General features: G+C 42.2%; 1 protein-coding gene across 1 annotated transcript in view; it reads right to left on the bottom strand.

Moving 5' to 3' along the window:
• Nucleotides 1–10,983: 10,983 nt before the first annotated feature.
• Nucleotides 10,984–19,094, bottom strand: part of LOC115201896 (zinc finger protein 768-like) — a 39,617-nt gene continuing 31,506 nt past the window's right edge. Inside the window, exons 4-7 of the mRNA XM_029765778.1 lie at nt 16,950–17,099; nt 16,447–16,558; nt 16,086–16,213; nt 10,984–13,278 (exon numbers count right to left, since the gene is read on the bottom strand). Of these exons, the coding sequence (XP_029621638.1) occupies nt 12,337–13,278; nt 16,086–16,213; nt 16,447–16,549 (1,173 nt within the window). The 5' untranslated portion in view covers nt 16,550–16,558; nt 16,950–17,099 and the 3' untranslated portion in view covers nt 10,984–12,336. The remainder of the gene's footprint in view (nt 13,279–16,085; nt 16,214–16,446; nt 16,559–16,949; nt 17,100–19,094) is intronic.

Here is a 19,094-nt window from a genome sequence, read left to right as displayed (position 1 = left end):
CAGGCTTTGAACCTCGCGGCTTAAACAATGACGCGGCTAATATATGGATTTTTCCCTCTTTCAATTTTTTTTTCTCCAAAAAAACACATTCTGTGACGTGCTCAGTTTTTTGGCGGCATGAAGCTTTCATTAGACCAATGAAATTGCCGAACGGGTTAAGGTCAAACAACTTTTTTGTTTACTGTTTAGATTAAATCGAGCGCTCTCAAACTTCCCGTCATTCTGATTACGGTAGTCATTTTGTCACCCTCATCATGGCAAAGACACGGAGAAATGCATATGATGCAGCTTTCAAGTTGAAGGTGATTGATCTGGCTGTTGGAAAAGGAAATAGTGCTGCTGCACGGGAGCTTGGTCTTAATGAGTCGATGATAAGACGTTGGAAACAGCAGCGTGAGGAATTGACTCAGTGCAAAAAGACAACTAAAGCTTACTGCAAATGTTTTATTTTTTGTTACAAGCCGTGTTTCGTTAAAGCCTATTTATTTTTGTTACAAGCCGTGTTTCGTTAAAGCCTATTTATTTTTGTTACAAGCCGTGTTTCGTTAAAGCCTATTTATTTTTGTTACAAGCCGTGTTTCGTTAAAGCCTGTGTAAAGTTCATTTGTTTCAATGTACCGGTAGGCACCTGCGGCTTATAGACATGTGCGGCTTATTTATGTTCAAAATAAAAAAAATGTTTTAATTCAGGTGCGCTTAATAGTCCGGAAATTACGGTAGATGATATGGTCATGGTTCGGGTATACTAAAATGCTTCATTGATGAGCGGGACAACCTTGTCCTGTTGCTTTGATGCTGGTGTTTTTATGAGGAAATGATAATGCCTTAATTCATGTTTACTTATACTGATCATGACAATGGTGTTAAACTCCAGGACAACAGTTGTGATAGTCCATTCCATAATGTCCATTTTACTTTGACCTGTCCTGTTTTTAGGTTATGTATCTTTTGTTAACATGACCGCAAGTTCTTTTATTTTAATTGAGCGCAATTTAGTTTAGGCCATTTGATCGGAGAAACCTGCATTATGTAAAAAGTGTCCATCTCATTACATTGTCATACATTTTATCTCCAACCTGTAGACTACAGAAAAGGCCACACACTCTTTCTACCAGATCCTAGAGCTGCTGCATGATTTATGTTAGATCATTTTTTTTGACTGAATGTTGGTTGAGCGCATCTGAGAGATGCATCTTTCCAACAGCACCCTGGAGAGGCGCGCTGGGAATGAACAAGCAAAATATTTTACGCCCCTGCCTTTGACAAAGTAGGTACTGCTTATCAAAGGGCGGCATCACCGCTCACTTAAAAAGCCCATATGCCACTGGTTGAGAGAAATTGTCATTGTTTTGTGGCAGAATTATGTGAGGTTTTATGTGTTGGTGTTGGAGGTGCGTCTTGGTCTGTTTAGCTCAGAAAAGGCCCCCTAATCCTGCCTAATGAGTGGGCAGGCCATGCCCATAGCATATCATAATCACATCAATAAATTGGTTATAACAAAACTCTGAACACCATAACACAAAAATGGATGCAGAGGACATGACAAATAAACTCAAAAGGGGGGAACATTTACAGGTTGCTCAGGAGGTAAAGGGAAAGTGGAATACATGTGACTAGTTGTGGAAAATACTGGAGATCAAGAAAACAGAGGTAAGAAGCCAGCACTGCATGCATATTATGTGTAATAAAGTATCAGTGTACCAGAGAGTCTGTTGTAACGGGGTTTTTTTCAAGCCGTAATTACAGCAAAGACTAAAAACATTAAAATATATTTGTGAATGCAATTTCCGAAATGGAACGGTTTATTTATTGTTTAAGCTAATTATTCCAGGCTCGGTTTATTTTAAAATTAAAATGCTTGAATGCATTTCAAATCATGAATGACTCGTATGCTGTGTGATGAGATGAACAAATGAATGATTGATTGACTGATACAGTAGCCTATAGAAGTATTGAAATGTAGTCCTAAGTAAGTTATGGTATTGACTAAACAGGCCTACAGCTCGATGGTGGTTATACAAGGCTGCTATACTAAGCCTACTAATGATAATGACATGACTTATTATTATAATAGTAATAATAACAAGAAGGAGATCAAGAAAAAGGAGTTATAATTTTTTACAATTTGGTACAGTGTAAACACTCAATTATAAATAATACCAGAGGCTGTTCTATCAAACAAAAAAGTGTAAAGCCTTTTTTACAGAAAAGCAAAGATTAAAAACAGGCATTTACAATGACTTTACAATCAAGTCATAAATTCCTTGCAGAGACTCTTGTCTCTCTGACCATGCAGTATGGGAGAGGGTCACAGTAGAGCAAAGGAACTCTCCCGCCAAATAGTCCTACCTCCCCGAATTGGATAATTAAACATTGTTCCTAATTTGGAGAATGTGGAAACGGTCGGTGGAGAAGCCAGCTACGACCCGGTTGATTTTGTTTCATGTTTGGGACCTCATGAAAGACAATACAGCCACATTACCCTAACTCTGTTTATACAGGTTCCTCAGTTATGAGGCTTGCATCTGAATGTTGGATAAAATGCTTGACAAAGTATAAGAATACTTTTGAAAAGATAAGTGTGATTTAGTCTTCTAAAATGAAAAGTGTTTGTTTTATGGTAACGTGTGCCCAGTCAGTGGCCCCGCCCAAGTGAATAGACATTGGTTGGAAATGATGAACCAACCCCTTTTCCACTCTAGAATAAAAGCCCCCGTGAAGAAAAGTCACCTCAGTTCCAAATAATGTGAGAACTTGTCCTCATGTTTAAAAAGGGCTAATTCTAATTCAACCCTACAGGCCAGAAAATGTGAGAGCACGTGAAATGGTATAAACTCTGAACTATTGATCACTCAAGAAGAAGGGAGTCCTAGATTACAGCCTAACAGACTGCAGCTGGAAATGTAGCAAATCTAGTAAAAACATTGACCGACGCAGAAAACCACAACTTCTCACTCCACGACGACCCGGCAGAATCTACAAAGGACAATGGCGACCTCGACTGGGCAAACCAGAGCCTCACAATACCAGCTCAATCGTAAATACTGATTACATTCCTTTATCGAACGAGCGAATGTTAAAGTGCATTTGTATTCATATTTATGAGAGAATAGCTTCCTATGTCCGATAGAGATCCATGTCCCTTTGTATTCCTTGCCCCCCCCCTTTTCCTCTCTGAATCGATAGTGTTATAACCAAACTGCTTTTGTTTCGTCCACTAGGGACGATATTTACTGTATAATGTTATTCTGTAATTGTTTAATTAGTAAATAAATAATTGAGCCAATTTGGGTATGGATGATTCATAGTAAAGGCTGGGTTTGTGCAGATAACCAAGAATTTTACGACGTTCAGATGAGGCTGATATTAGATATAGAATAATTAAATTCTGATTGACAGCTATTGATATAAAAGATCTTCAGATCTTTAGTGGATTCGGGAGATAGAAGCTCTATATAAACTAACTCTTCTGTGGTGCCCCAGGTTATTAATGAGTTAATTGTTGCATGGTTTAATTCAATCACGTAATCAATCAAACGTTAGGTAATCGATTTGATAAAGTAGCTTGTCATCACATTAAAGAAGTCAGAGACACGACACTTGGGCTCTTTAGTGACCACAGAGTCAGGACACCCGTTTAATGTCCCATCTGAAAGACAGCACCCTACACAAGGGCATTGGGATAAAAAAAATTATTGACCAGAGGAAATAGTGCCTCCTATTGGCCCTTCATCACCACTTCCTGCAGAAACTGGTCTCCCATCCAGAACCAACCCTGCTTAGCTTCAGAGGCAAACTAGCAGTGGGATGCAGAGTTGTGTGCTGCTAGTCTCAGGGGGAGTTGGAATATGCAAAAACACATGTTTCCAATTCACACCTCACACTCGTACAGGTTACCCACTTGTACATGCAGTGAAACAGGACAAATATAAGCATTCCCTATTTTACCTTTTTTATCAGATGTAAGCAATGTCCCCATGCTCCCTGGCAGCCTTCATTTCTGGGATCAGTTATTTTCGCCTTTTGCGCACAGCTTCAGAGTAGTCCTTGTTTAGGAAGATGTTGGTTCCTCTCAAGTTCTTGGCTCTCTCCAGAACAGCCACCTTGTCCTTGTTCCTCGGAACTTTATCACTACTGGTGATATATTTTCCAGTCGTGTGGGCTCGCTTGACCTCAATCTTTCTTGATCCATCTGCAACTTTCCATCAATCATTTTCCTCACTATCTCCTCGGACTCCTTCCAGGTCTCATGTGGAGACTATGGGATTCCATCCACAGCGATGTCATTTTGCCTTGATTGTCCTTCTAGGTACTACCGTTTCCCTGTCATTATCAACATCGATTCACAGACAGTGTTGTTGTCTTTTCTCTTGGACTCAGAGTTAGTTATGTTGCTGCCGTCTTTTTTTCAACTCATCAAGCTCTCCCTAGGAGAAATGCAGACTGTTTTTCAGGCTGTGGACCTCTCTGGTCAAATTGTCCAATCTTGAATCTACCAGTATTTGGACAAAGCTATTTTCCTGCAGTTGTAACAGCTCCTTGTAGAATTATTTTTGTTGGTTTAAAAAACCCTTCACCTGCATAAGCGTGACGCTGTCCTCTTCTTTGTTTGTCATAATAGCAGCGTAGGCTATCGTTGGTATACCCCGTAGTTCCAGCCCTGTCAGTTCGCCCTTCACACACACACTCACAGCCCAGTTCAGTCCGTTGACTGTCTATGTATCTCCTTTTTCTAATTGGGGGAAATCCCGTGGGATCTGTTGTCTACAACAGAGGAATGTGAACTAAACTCTCTTTCATGACCACATGCTCTGCTGAAATGAAGCTGAAATGCAGTACATTTATCAAATTCAACTACCTAAATATATAATTTGTTGCTGTTTTGCATTGTATTGTAACATGCTGTTAGATACCTGCAAGGGATAAGAGAGTTGGGTGTAGATAATCTTTCTACAATGAGTTAGCAAGCCGGAAATGTCAGCGTTTCCAAGTTCCAACTAGCACCTGAATGCTGCATTATTCTTGCTAGGTCATGCTTATTCTTTCTAGCTTCTCAGTGGTCTGCTAACGTTAGCTAACAATGGCTAACTGTATAATTTTACACACTCAAATAGCCTCCATCATGGAGGTGCTAGCGAATGCAGCCGTGGCAGATGTCTGTAAACTCGTAGACGACGACTATGCAGTGTTTCGTTTGGAAATTTCTCAAAGCCGGAAAGAAACAGGGCAGAGCCCCACCTGTTTTGAGCCCCACCTGTTTAGCAAAAACAGTTGGGGCTGCTTTTTGTGCCTGTTTTGCATGTTATTTTGGCATTAATACATGTCACATATCAGTTTGCAAAGAATGTAACATAAATAAATAATTGAGTTAATAAAGCCGCATACAAACATGGTCTCTTTTTTGCTTTCTTGAGTAAGGCAAAAAGCTTATTTCTCTCAAATGTTGTGCCAAAATTTGTTTACATCCCTGTCAGTGAGCATTTCTCCTTTGCCAAGATAATCCATCCACCTGACAGGTGTAGAATATCAAGAAGCTGATTAAACAGCTTGATTATTACACAGGTGCACCTTGTGCTTGGGACAATAAAAGGCCACACTTGTCAATGTGCAGTTTTGTCACAGAACACAATGCCACAAATGTCTCAAGTTTTGAAGGAGCGTGCAATTAGCTGGCTGACTGCAGGAATGTCCACCGGAGCTGTTGCTAGAGAATTGAATGTTCAATGTCGGTTTTGAAAATTTGCCAGTATGTCTAACCGGCTTTAAAAACACAGACCATGTGTAACCACGCCAGCCCAGCACCTCCCCATCTGGCTTCTTCACCTGTGGGATTGTCTAAAACCAGCCACAAAAACTGTCAGAAACCATCTCAGGGAAGCTTATCTGCGTGCTCATCGTCCTCACCAGGGTCTTGATCTTACTGCAGTTCGGCGTAGTAACCGACTTCAGTGGGCAAATGTTCACCTTCGATGGCTACTGGCACGCTGGAGAAGTGTGCTCTTCACAGATTAATCCCGGTTTCAACTGTACCAGGCAGATTTCAGGCAGTGTGTATGGCATCGTGTGGGCGAGCGGTTTGCTGATGTCAACGTTGTGAACTGAGCGCCCCGTGGTGGCGGTGGGGTTATACTATGGGCAGGCATAAGTTACGGACAACAAACACAATTGCATTTATCGATGGCAATTTGAATGCACAGGGATACTGTAACAAGATCCTGAGGCCCATTGTCGTGCCATTCATCCGCCGCCATCACCTCATGTTTCAGCATGATAATGCACAGCCCCATGTCGCAAGGATCTGTACACAATTCCTGGAAGCTGAAAATGTCCCAGTTTTTCCATGGCCTGCATACTCACTCTACATGTCACCCATTGAGCATGTTTGGGATGCTCTGGATCGACGTGTACGACAGCGTGTTCCAGTTCCCGCCAATATCCAGCAATTTCGCACAACTATTGAAGAGGAATGGGACAACATTCCACAGGCCACAATCAACAGCCTGATCAACTCTATGCGAAGGAGATGTTGTGCTGTATGAGGAAAATGGTGGTCACACCAGATACTGACTGGTTTTCTGATCCACGCCCTTACTTTTTTTTAAAGGCATCTGTGACCAACAGATGCATATCTGTATTCCTAGTCATGTTAAATCCACTTTTATATAATTTTTTGGGACTGATATCCTTACATGAACTGTAACTCAGTAAAATCATTTTAATTGTTGCATGTTGCATTTATATTGTTGTTCAGTGTACTTGGTGTTACCTTAGATTGTAAACTGTCATGGTCCAAAAATATAGATTCAATGGTTGTAAAGATGGAGAGTGGTCTGTCTGTGATAAAGAGATGCTTTGCTTTTTTGACACCACGCTCCACAAAACAAGTCCTGCAGGCTCTAGTTTCATCTTATCCTGATTATTGTCCAGTCGTTCTTCATTCAGACTCAATTTGCGTGATGTAATGTTGTCTCTACCTTCTTGCCCTTTGTGCTGTTGTCTGTGCCCAATAATGTTTCTACCATGTTTTGTGCTGCTACCGTGTTGTGCTGCTGCCATGTTGTGTTGCTACCATGTTGTTGTCATGTTGTCTTGCTCCATGCTGTGTTGTCATGTGTTGCTGCCATGCTATGTTGTCGTCTTAGGTAGTGTTGTGTTGTCTCTCTTGTCGTGATGTGTGTTTTGTCCTATATTTTTATTGAATTTATTTTTAATCCCAGCTTGTCCCCGCAGGAGGTCTTTTGCCTTTTGGTAGGCCGTCATTGTAAATAAGAATTTGTTCTTAACTGACTTGCCCAGTTAAATAAAGGTTAAAAAAAAATAAAAGTATGGTCAAGTCCTGCAGGCTCTAGTTTTATCTGATCTTGATTATTGTCCAGTTATATGGTCAAGTGCTGCAAAGAAGGACCTAGTTAACGGGCTAGGGGGCAGTATTGAGAATTTTGGAAAAAATATGTGCCCATTTTTAACTGCCTCCTACACCAACTCAGAAGCTAGAATATGCATATTATTGTTCAGGTTTGGATAGAAAACACCCTAAAGTTTCTAAAACTGTTTGAATGGTGTCTGTGAGTATAACAGAACTCCTATGGCAGGCAAAAACCTGAGAAGGTTTCATGCAGGAAGTACCCTGTCTGACAAGGTGTTGTTGTTCTTGCTTCTGTTTATTGAAGAGTCAGGATCTTAGCTGTAACGTGACAATTCCTAGGGCTCCAATAGGCTCTCAGAACCCGGGAAAAACCTGAACGATGACGAGGCAGCCTCAGGCTGAAACACAGAATCCCCTTTTCCAAGTGTCCCATCAGAGGACAATGGAATTAGGCGCGTGCGGGATTCGACCCCGTGCAGTATTTTCCTTCGGCTGTTTAGCTAATTGCAGATTCCCGGTCGGAATATTATCGCTTTTTACGAGAATAATGACATAAAAATTGATTTTAAACAGCGGTTGACATGCTTCGAAGTACGGTAATGGAATATTTAGAATTTTTTTGTCACGTTCTGCGCCATGCGCACGACCGTGATTTACCATTCTGATAGTGTCTAGAACGCACGAACAAAACGCCGCTGTTTGGATATAACAATGGATTATTTGGGACCAAACCTACATTTGTTATTGAAGTAGAAGTCCTGGGAGTGCATTCTGACGAAGAACAGGAAAGGTAAGACCATTTTTCTTATAGGAAATGTGATTTTGGTGAAGGCTAAACTGGGTGGGTGTCTAAATAGCTAGCCCGTGATGGCTGGGCTATGTACTTAGAATATTGCAAAATGTGCTTCATCCGAAAAGCTATTTTAAAATCGGACATATCGAGTGCATAGAGGAGTAATGTATCTATAATTCTTAAAATAATTGTTATGCTTTTTGTGAACGTTTATCGTGAGTAATTTAGTAAATTGTTAGTAAATTCCCCGGAAGTTTGCGGGGGGTATGCTTTTTCTGAACGTCACATGCTAATGTAAAAAGCTGGTTTTTGATATAAATATGAACTTGATTGAACAGACATGCATGTATTGTATAACATAATGTCCTAGGTGTGTCATCTGATGAAGATCATAAAAGGTTAGTGCTGCATTTAGCTGTGGTTTGGGTTTTTGTGACATTATATGCTAGCTTGAAAAATGGGTGTCTGATTATTTCTGGCTGGGCACTCTCCTGACATAATCTAATGTTTTGCTTTCGTTGTAAAGCCTTTTTGAAATCGGACAGTGTGGTTAGATTAACGAGAGTCTTGTCTTTAAATAGCTGTAAAATAGTCATATGTTTGAGAAATTGAAGTAATAGTATTTCAAACGTTTTAAAAATCACGCCACAGGATTCAACTGGCTGTTACGTAGGTGGGACGAATTCGTCCCGCCGGTCCCATAGAGGTTAACCTGTCTGGGAACCTGGGACGCTTGCGTCCCACCCTAGTCAACAGCCAGTGGAATCACGTCGCGCGAAATACAAATACCTCACAAATGCTATAACTTCAATTTCTCAAACATATGACTATTTTACACCATTTTATAGATACACCTCTCCTGAATCGAACCACGTTGTCCGATTTCAAAAAGGCTTTACAGCAAAAGCAAAACATTAGATTATGTTAGGAGAGTACCCAGCCCAAAATAATCACACTGCCATTTTCAAAGCAACTAGCATGCATCACAAATACCCAAAACACAGCTAAAAGCAGCACTAACCTTTGACAATCTTCATCAGATGACACTCCTAGGACATCATGTTACACAATACATGCATTTTTTGTTCGATAAAGTTCATATTTATATATAAAAACAGCATTTTACATCGGCGCGTGACGTTCAAAAAATATTTTCCCTCAAATGCTTCCGGTGAATCAGCGCTACAATTTCCAAAATTACTATTCGAAAACATTGTTAAAATGTAATATTGTCATTCAAAGAATTATAGATTAACATCTCGTGAATGCAACCGCATTGCCAGATTTAAAAATAACTTTACTGGGAAATCACACTTTGCAATAAACGAGGTGCTATGCTCAGAAAAATAGGCTAGGCAATACAGGTTAGCGCCATCTTGGAACCATCTAAAATCAAATATACTATTGTAAATATTCCCTTACCTTTGATTATCTTCATCAGAAGGCACTTCCAGGAATCCCAGGTCCACAACAAATGTAGTTTTGTTCGAAAAAGTTAATATGTCCCAATAGCTCCTTCTTGTTAGCGCGTACCGAAGGCTACTCATAATGTACGAGGCGCGCGGGACTTGTCGTCACGAATGTGCAAAAAATATATATTTACGTTCGTTCAAACATGTCAAACGTTGTATAACATAAATCTTTAGGGCCTTTTTCAATCAGAGCTTCAATAATATTCAAGGCGGACGATTGCATTGTCTTACTAAACGTTTCGGAATGAAAGGGTACCCATGGGCGCCCGCATCATAGTAGTAATCGCCCTCCCCCTATGACCAAATTTCCAAGCCTCTCTTTCAGTCAGTTTTTACCGGAGAAGACTCAAACCACTTTGTAAAGACTGTTGACATCTAGTGGAAGCCTTAGGACGTGCTAAATGAATCCTAACTCACGGTGTGTTTCATAGGCAAAGTGTTGAAGGTGATTCCACAAATCAGATTTCCACTTCCTGCATGGAATCTTCTCAGGTTTTTGCCTGCCATATGAGTTCTATTATACTCACAGACACCATTCAAAGAGTTTTAGAAACTTTAGAGTGTTTTCTATCCAAATCCACTAATTATATGCATATTCTAGTTACTGGGCAGGAGTAGTAACCAGATTAAATCGGGTACGTTTTTTATCCGGCCGTGCAAATACTGCCCCCTAGCCCCAACAGGTTTAAGCTGCAGCTGGCCCAGAACAGTGGCACTTTTTGCTCTTCATTGTAATCGGAGGGCTAATATCAATACTCTTACCTGTCTCTCTTGTCTAAGAGTTGAGGAATGACTGCATCACTTCTTGTTTTTTATAACAAACATGAATGTGTAACAAAATTCCAAATTGTCTGCATAGTGAACTTACACACCGCACTGACACATGCAAACTTACCACACCAGACATACCACCATGGTTATTTTCACAGTCCCCAGGTCCAGAACAAATTCAAGGAAACGTACAGTGTTATACAGAGCCGGGATTGCATGGAACTCCATTCAATTTCATACAGCGCAAGTGAACAGCAAACCTGGTTATCAAAAAACAGATAAAATCAACACCTCACGACACAACGCCTCTCCCCCATGTCACCTACTTTTTGTGTGGATGTATTGACGTGTGTAACTGATTAATGCGCACACACACACACACACACACGTTAATGTATGTAAATTGTCCTTTGTCTAATGTCTTTTCCATTGTGTTGGACGCCGGTAAGACTAGCTTTCGCCATTGGAGTCGGCTAATTGGGCTCCTAATTATTAATTTAAAAATCCTCTTCATGATAACTACAGTATCTTTCAAACTCAGAGCAGAATTGTTTAGAAAGAACAGTGTGTTAGCAAGAACATAGTTGAACAAACATTTTATTCCATCTACATCACCTCAGTAAGGTAACTATTCAACTGTCCTTGTTCTAGCCTCTGATTACTGTCTCTGAAAACAGTTTACGCAAACCCATTTCAAAGGACAATTAACAAAGGGTTAATGAGGGGCATGTGGTTAATTACCCTCCTAAGCAGTTTGAAGAGCCATCCAGTCACTCTGCAATCTCAAGTACAGGTGCACATTCGTTCATGTTTAATATTTTACCCCAGTCATTACAAGACCTTAAGCCTTCAGGCCATTTGACACGGTGACGTACGTCAGTATAAATAAAGCTAACTTTGAGTGTGACTTGTTTTGCCTGGCTACCCAAACGCTATGCCAAACGCTCCGCAATGAGTCTGGATCTGAGTACCTCCCTGACAATTCCTAAAACGCAAACACATTCTATCTGTTCTGATTAGCCCCAGACACTGATGGGTTGGGCCTGAGCCAGAACACACATTGGGTAAAGCTGCGTTTTGAAAATTCATCATTGTCTTTGATACTGACTGGTTAGAAATGCTCCATTCGCTAATGACTTTGTTTTATAAAACACTCCTTATTTTGACGTCACCACAAACGACTTCAATGATGGCAGTCTCAGACTGAATATGTAGCGAACGATAGAACAGCGGAACAATTCAGTTTGATTCGTCAGGCAATGATTTGTGTGGCTGAGGAAGTCAATTATTGAGTGGCAATGTTTGCGACAACCATGGAAGATGCATAACAATAATGCACATAAAAGACATGGGAGATGAACGTTGATAGAGGGGAGGATGACAAATATCTGATTAGGGAGAAGTCCAACCTACTACCCAGTGCCATGGGAGGGCTATAGGGGAAAGTGCCACAGTAGAGGTTGTTTTTGGACCTCTTCCTCGATGAAAGCATGACCTTGGGGTTATGTCATCTCAGCAGACCTGGCTTGTTATAAAGGTGTTATAAAAAGAGGGTGTATTTTGATCACCTATTTTTAGTAAATAAAGGAACAGGTACAACCTGATTGTGTGTGTGCGTGTGTGTGTGGGGGAGGGGTATCATAACAGTTGTAAAAATAAAAAAAAGAGGGACATATTATTATGAATAGAACATAGACAAAACCAAATTCAGAGGGGGAATATAGTGTTACTCTTCAGTAACATGACAGTGTTTTGGCTATGCCAGCACACTAAACAACATGTCTGTAACATGTGAGAATGTGAATTTACCCAGATGCTCAACTGAGGGACTTAGTAATCCCCCCAAAACTCCAGGACATTTCACATGTGAAATATAATATTTCAGCTAAATAATTGTTTCCAGATATCCCCTGTGTACATCTCAAGACACAATGCTATGATTTCTCCCTGTTGTGGACACTCCTATGTCTGATAAGGTAACTCAGGAATGAGAAGCTCTTGTAACACAGCTTACACTTGAAGGGCTTCTCCTTGATGTGAATGGTCTGGTGCTTCTTCACATAGTTCGCCTTAGCAAAGCGTTTCCCACAAGTGGGGCAGGTGTATGGCTTTTCTTCGTCCGTGCTAACGCTCGGCTTCCCATGTTGTGATCCAATGACACCAGAGGAGGTAGAAGCAGGACCCACCACCCTCAGGTGGTTAGTCTTTGAGCTCCCTCCTTGACCTCTAGCCATTGGTTGGGTGTTGTTGGGATTGTGTGTTGTGTTATAGGTTAGGTACCTCTTGTGGTGAACGCCCATCCTGACCCTGTCTGTATTGGTGGGGTAACCATGAGGTAATTGAGGAAGGCTAGACCCAGGCCCAGGACTTCTATTAACCCAGTCACCAGGCATTAGACGAGACCCTAAAGGAGAAGACAGACTTGCTGCTAGACTATCACCAGGGGGGTCTCCCACCACTCTCTGTGAAGGCTGAAGCCCAGGGTGACCTGCTCTGTTCATCATGGCTACAGTGGTGTTTGTATCATAGGAACAGGAGGGTCTATCTTTATCAGCTCCAGGCCCTGCTTCATCCCTGCACTGAGACTGTGAAGAAAAGGGTCTGGGCTGCAGACTGGATCCCTGACTGGAGCCTCTGTCTCTCTGATGACCACCTGGACTGAGGTTGTTCAGTCCACCTGTCCACTGATTGTGTTCTGTGTATTGGTGGAGTCTCTGTACCTCGCGATTCGGTCCCCGTTCCGACTCGGGAAGGAAGAGCGACGGCTCCTGATTCAGGGTCCTGATCAGGAGCCAGGGCTTGTGACCAGCCACCTCAGAGGCCCAGTCTCTCCTGCCAGCAACACCAGATATCGTCAGGTCTTCATGGACTGCAGACTGTAAACACAAATTGTACAGAAGTGCATATACAATGTTTATTAAAGAAACTCTTTGCTGTACACACAGAAACATGTCATGATAATTATCCAACGTTAACCACAGTCAAATCCGTCTCTGACACTGATGCAAGTACCTAACAGTATGAAGCCATTGGAGTTTATTATAAAAATTGTCTGTCACGCTCATCGTAAGAACTGGACCAAGGCGCAGCGTACGTAGAGTTCCACGTTTAATCAATGAAACTCACACAAAAAACACAATAAAGAATGACTAAAACATGACGTCTGGAGTGCTCACGGACAACTACACAAAAACAAGATCCCACAAAACATAGTGGGGAAATGGCTGCCTAAATATGATCCCCAATCAGAGACAACGATAAACAGCTGCCTCTGATTGGGAACCATACCAGGCCAACATAGAAACAGAATGACTAGATAGAAACACCCCCCCTAGTCACACCCCGGCCTAACCAAAATAGAGAATAAAAAGTCTCTCTATGGTCAGGGCGTGACACTGTCTCTATGCGTTGATTCAATAATTAAGTTTAACGATTTGGTTCGACAGAGAAGGGAAACTCAGTCCCTGCAATAATACCAAAATAACCAAGTCAGTCAGCACAGAGTCAATTTTGTATTTATTTTCAACAAAATGGGCATACAGTACACTCAACTTTGAAGTACAGAACTTTCATTGCACAAAACGATACGTGACAAAAATAATAACTTTTCTCACTATGGTAACGCTTGACTTTTTCTGTAAATCTGATACCCTCACTTTGATAAAAATGTATTTTAGAATACTATGGAAAAGGTTCAACATTACACACATCTTCACTACTTCATGTCAAGTAAACACAAATTAAGGCACTATAATTTCCTGATTATAAAACACCAGCATCAAACAATAGGTCAGGGTTGTCACTTTTCAATAGTGTAGAAGTTTTAGACAGCATCACACCTACCATCAATCACTACATCATCTACTCTACTTCATCATACTCATTCTTTCCTCAATTCACCTACATTATATGTCACTATACTCTATACATGGGCCGTGTGCATTTTTTGCTGGTGTATCCAGAGGTACATCTCATTCCGAAATCATGGGCATTAATATGGAGTTGGTCCCCCCTTTGCTGCTATAACAGCCTCCACTCTTCTGGGAAGGCTTTCCACTAGATGTTAGAGTATTGCTGCGGGGACTTGTTTCCATTCAGCCACAAGACCATAAGTGAGGTCAGGCACTGATGTTGGGTGATTAGGTCTGGCTCGCAGTCGGCGTTCCAATTCATCCCAAAGGTGTTCGCTGGGGTTGAGGTCATGGCTCTGTGCAGGCCAGTCAAGTTCTTCCATACTGATCGACAAACCATTTCTGTATGGACCTCGCTTTGTGCACAGGGGCATTGTCCTGCTGGAACAGGAAAGGGCCCCAAACTGTTGCTACAAAGTCTAGAATGTCATCAATGTATGCTGTAGCATTAAGATTTCCCTTCACTGGAACTAAGGGGCCTAGTCCGAACCATGAAAAACAGCCTCAGACCATTTTTCCTCCTCCACCAAATTTTACAGTTGCCACTATGCGTTGGGGCAGGTAGCGTTCTCTTGGCATCCACCAAACCCAGATTCGACCATTGGACTGCCAGATGGTAAAGTGTGATTCATCACTCCAGAGAACGCGTTTCCACTGCTCCAGAGTCCAATGGCGGTGAGCTTTACACGACTCCAGCAGACGCTTGGCATTGTGCATGGTGATCTTAGACTTGTGTGCGGCTGCTCGGCCATGAAAACCCATTTCATGAAGCCCCTGATGGAACAGTTCTTGTGCTGACGTTGCTTCCAAAGGCAGTTTGGAACTTGGTAGTGAGTGTTGCAACTGAGGACAGATGATTTTTATGCGCTTCAGCACTCGGTGGCCCCGTTCTGTGAACTTGTGTGGCCTACTAGTACTACTTCGCTGCTGAGCCTAGATGCTTCCACTTCACAATAACAGCGCTTACAGTTTACCGGGGCAACTCTAGCAGGGCAGACATTTGACGAATTTACATTTTGGAAAGGTGGCATTTTATGACAGTGCCATGTTGAAAGTCACTGAGCTCTTACGTAAGGCCATTCTACTGCCAATGTTTGTCTATGGAGGTTGCATGGCCGTGTGCTCGATTTTATACACCTGTCATAATGGGTGTGGCTGAAATAGCCTGATCCATTCATTTGAATGGGTGTCCACATACTTTTGTATATATAGTGTAGCTCCTCTGAAAACGTGCAGTACCTACAAGCGAATGGCCTCTCTCTCGTGTGGACCTTCAGGTGCATTTTCAGCTGGTCGTGCTGATGGGAAAACCATTCCTCACACTGGGGCAGCCTAAGGGTTTCTCCTGTGTGGACTTCCAGGTGCCTCTTCAGGTTGGACGAGTGTGAAAAACTGGCCTGGCATAGTTGACAGCCTAACCAGGGAGTGTCTGTGTTGTCACAGGGTCCATGTTCCAGTTGATAGATCCTATAGAAGGCAGGCTGAAGGCAGCACCTGTTAGGGGGTTAACCTGAGGCCCCATCAGTCTCTCAATCACAACTATAGGAGCAGGACGGAACATAGCTAGCTGAGTCTGTGTCTGTTCTCTCCCGTCGCATACCAATACCTCCTTGTCCCCGCAGGCCAAATCTATGCCTCGCTCTGGTCTCAGCCAGTCTGTTGTCATGGAGACTAAATTCGGTTGGGGTTTTGTGTTCGACTGTCTGTTTCTGGTTGTGGTTAACATTGTTGTTCCCCAGCCCAGAGTTGAGGATGCTGTCCCATCCACTGACCTCCACTATGTCACCTCTGGTTCTGCCCTGCTCAGTGATGTTGTCCCCCGGGCCCTTGGCTGCACCCGTCTGGGTCTGGGAATTCAAGATGACTGCCCAGTCTCCTCTGTTAGCCTCAGGCCAACCATCTACAGAAAGAGGTTAGAAAATAGACTAAATAGATGGAAAATAACTCTACATAAATTGAGGTTTTTTTGTCAATTACCTCGTCAAGTTCATACATTATAATGTGTGTTTTTGTGTGTAAATATAAGTTGTATTGATTTCATTTTATGAATGAAGACAAAATAATAGCCAGGTGCATCACTATTCACATTGAAGATCTATTACTGTATGTAGGCTATATGCATTTCTCCCTTACCTTGCTCCCCCATCTTTAGTCCACTCAGCAGATCAATGCTCTCTGGTTCATCTTCTATTGTCTCCTCTTTGACTAGCAGCAGATGAGGCTTCCCTTCCTCCATGTCTACTGACTGTAAGAGATACAGAGTGAGAGGATGTTGGATCAAGAAATCTGATATGAGCATCTGCTATGGAGCATCTTCTGATTGGGCAATGAGGGATTGCTATGAATACTATGCAAACTTGTTAGTTGATTTGATACTATGCAAATGTGCTAATAACTTGATTACTTGACACTTAATGGTTTGGTCATTCAAAGGCATGGTCCCACACTTAAGACAAAATGAAGCACCTCATAGTAAGAGTGCCTATCAAGGATCAGGTCCCCACCTGTATATAATCTTACTCATTACTTTCTAAAGGGTTTAAACTGATCCTAGATCAGCACTCCTTCTCTGAGAGGCTTTGTGGATACAGACCCTGACCTAATATCATTCAGACAGTAGTTCACAGTGGGCTCACCTCAATGAGACTGTGTGTGGTCCTGTGCTGCTCAGCTGGTTCCTCTGTGGGTTCAGGAGGAGGTGTAGTCTGTTTTTTCTCCTCAGTGTTCCCCAGACCCTCTTCACACCCCTCCTCCTTCACCAGCAGCACCTCTGGACCCTCTTCCTCCTTGAAAACACAGATGATACAGATTACAGACATTCACTCCCTCAGGTACGTACACACAGATAATAAACACACTTTCAACATGGAGTGTTTACCCATCCCCACTATGTTTGAGTCCTATACTGTAGTTACAGAATGACTTCATTGTTGTTAAATCCATCATGGTGGATATAAATATGATGTTGTGGGTAAAAATAAATCAACTATGATAAGTCAAAAGTCATCAGACAAACCTGACTAAACTATTTTGACGTGTACATTAGGTGTTTGTTAGTGTGTGGGTATGTGTAGGTATATTTAGTAAGTGTATAATGGTTATAAAGCGCTGTTGTGTGTATGCAGAATAGGGTGAGATCCGATGTGATATATACTGAAGAGAGTCTCAATGAAAGTCTTAGAATGAAGAGTCCCATTTTGTGTTTATTAAACAGAAACAAGTTTTAAATACACCATATGAAAACCACACATACACGTTTCTCTGCGTGCCTGGCAGACATCTTATCTTGGATGTCGGCCCACCACCTCAAGTTCAACCTCGACATGACAGAGCTGCTTATCCTCCCGGGGAAGGCCTGCCTGCTCCAAGACCTCTCCATCACGGTTGACAACTCCACGGTGTCCCCCTCTCAGAGTACAAGAATATCAAAGCAATGACTCGCTCCTGCAGGTTCATGCTCTACAACATCTGTAAAGTACGACCCTTCCTCACACAGGAAGCTGCGCAGGTCCTAATCCAGGCTGTGGTCATCTCCTGTTTACACGACTGCAAATCTCTGTTGGCTGGCCTCCCTGCATGTGCCATCAAACCCCTGCAACTTATCTAGAACGCCTCAACTTCCCAAGTTCTCCCATGTCACCCCGCTCCACCCCGCACACTCCACTCGCTTTCAGTCGAAGCTCGCATCCACTAAAATACCACGGTGCTAGCCTACGGAGCAGCAATGCGATTTGCCCCTCCCTACCTTCAGACTTATGCTCAAACCCTACACCCCAAATCGAGCACTCCGCCACCTCTGGTGTCTTGGCCATCCCACCCCGATGGGGGGGGGGGGGTCAGCTCCCGTTCAGCCCAGTCAAAACTCTTCTCTGTCCTGGCACCCTATTGGTGGAATCAGCTTCCCCCTGAAGCTAGGACAGAAGAGTCCATGCTCATCTTTCGAAAACGTCTAAATCCCTTCCTCTTCAAAGAATATCTTAAATGAATCCCCTGGCACTGATCCACAATGTTTTAGCCCTCCACCGTTAAAATATAAATAAGTGAAAGAAAAAAGACAGAGCCCTCCACACGACCTCGCCAATCAGTCTTGAGCGAGAGAGCGAGCGCTTGGTGACTTCTTGGAAAGTAAGTTCTGTCTCGTTTACTGCTGGGTGTATGTCAAACAGATCAAGCGATACAGTGCCTTCAGAAAGTATTGATACCTCTTGACTTATTCCACATTGTTGTGTTACAGCCCAAAAACTGATTAAATACATTTTGTCTCGCACATCTACACATCATACCCCATAATGAGTGCGAAAGAGAAGTGAAAACATGTTTTTAGACATTTCTGCAAATTTATTGAAAATGAAATCTCATTTACATAGGTATTCACACCCCTGAGTCAATACATGTTAGGATCACATTTGGCAGCGATTACAGCTGAGTCTTTCTGGGTAAGTCTAAGAGCTTTCCACATCTGGATTTTGCAACATTTGTCCATTATTCTTTTCAAAATTCTTCAAGCTCTGTCAAATTGGTTGTTGATCACTGCAAGACAACCATTTTCAGGTCTTGCCCTATATTGTAGATTTGGCATTGTTTTAGGTTATTGCCCTGCTGAAAGGTGAATCCTTCTCCCAGTGGCTGGTGGAAAGCAGACCGAACCAGGTTTTCCTCTAGGATAGTGCTTGTGGTTAGCTCCATTCCGTTTATTTTTATCCCGAAACTCCCAAGTCCTTAACAATTACAAGCATACCGATAACATGATGCAGCCACCACTATGCTTGAAAATATGGAGA

This window comes from Salmo trutta, chromosome 11, assembly GCF_901001165.1.
Source record: "Salmo trutta chromosome 11, fSalTru1.1, whole genome shotgun sequence".
In the NCBI taxonomy this organism is placed as follows: Eukaryota; Metazoa; Chordata; class Actinopteri; order Salmoniformes; family Salmonidae; genus Salmo; species Salmo trutta.
This window is presented reverse-complemented; position numbering and strand designations above follow the sequence as displayed.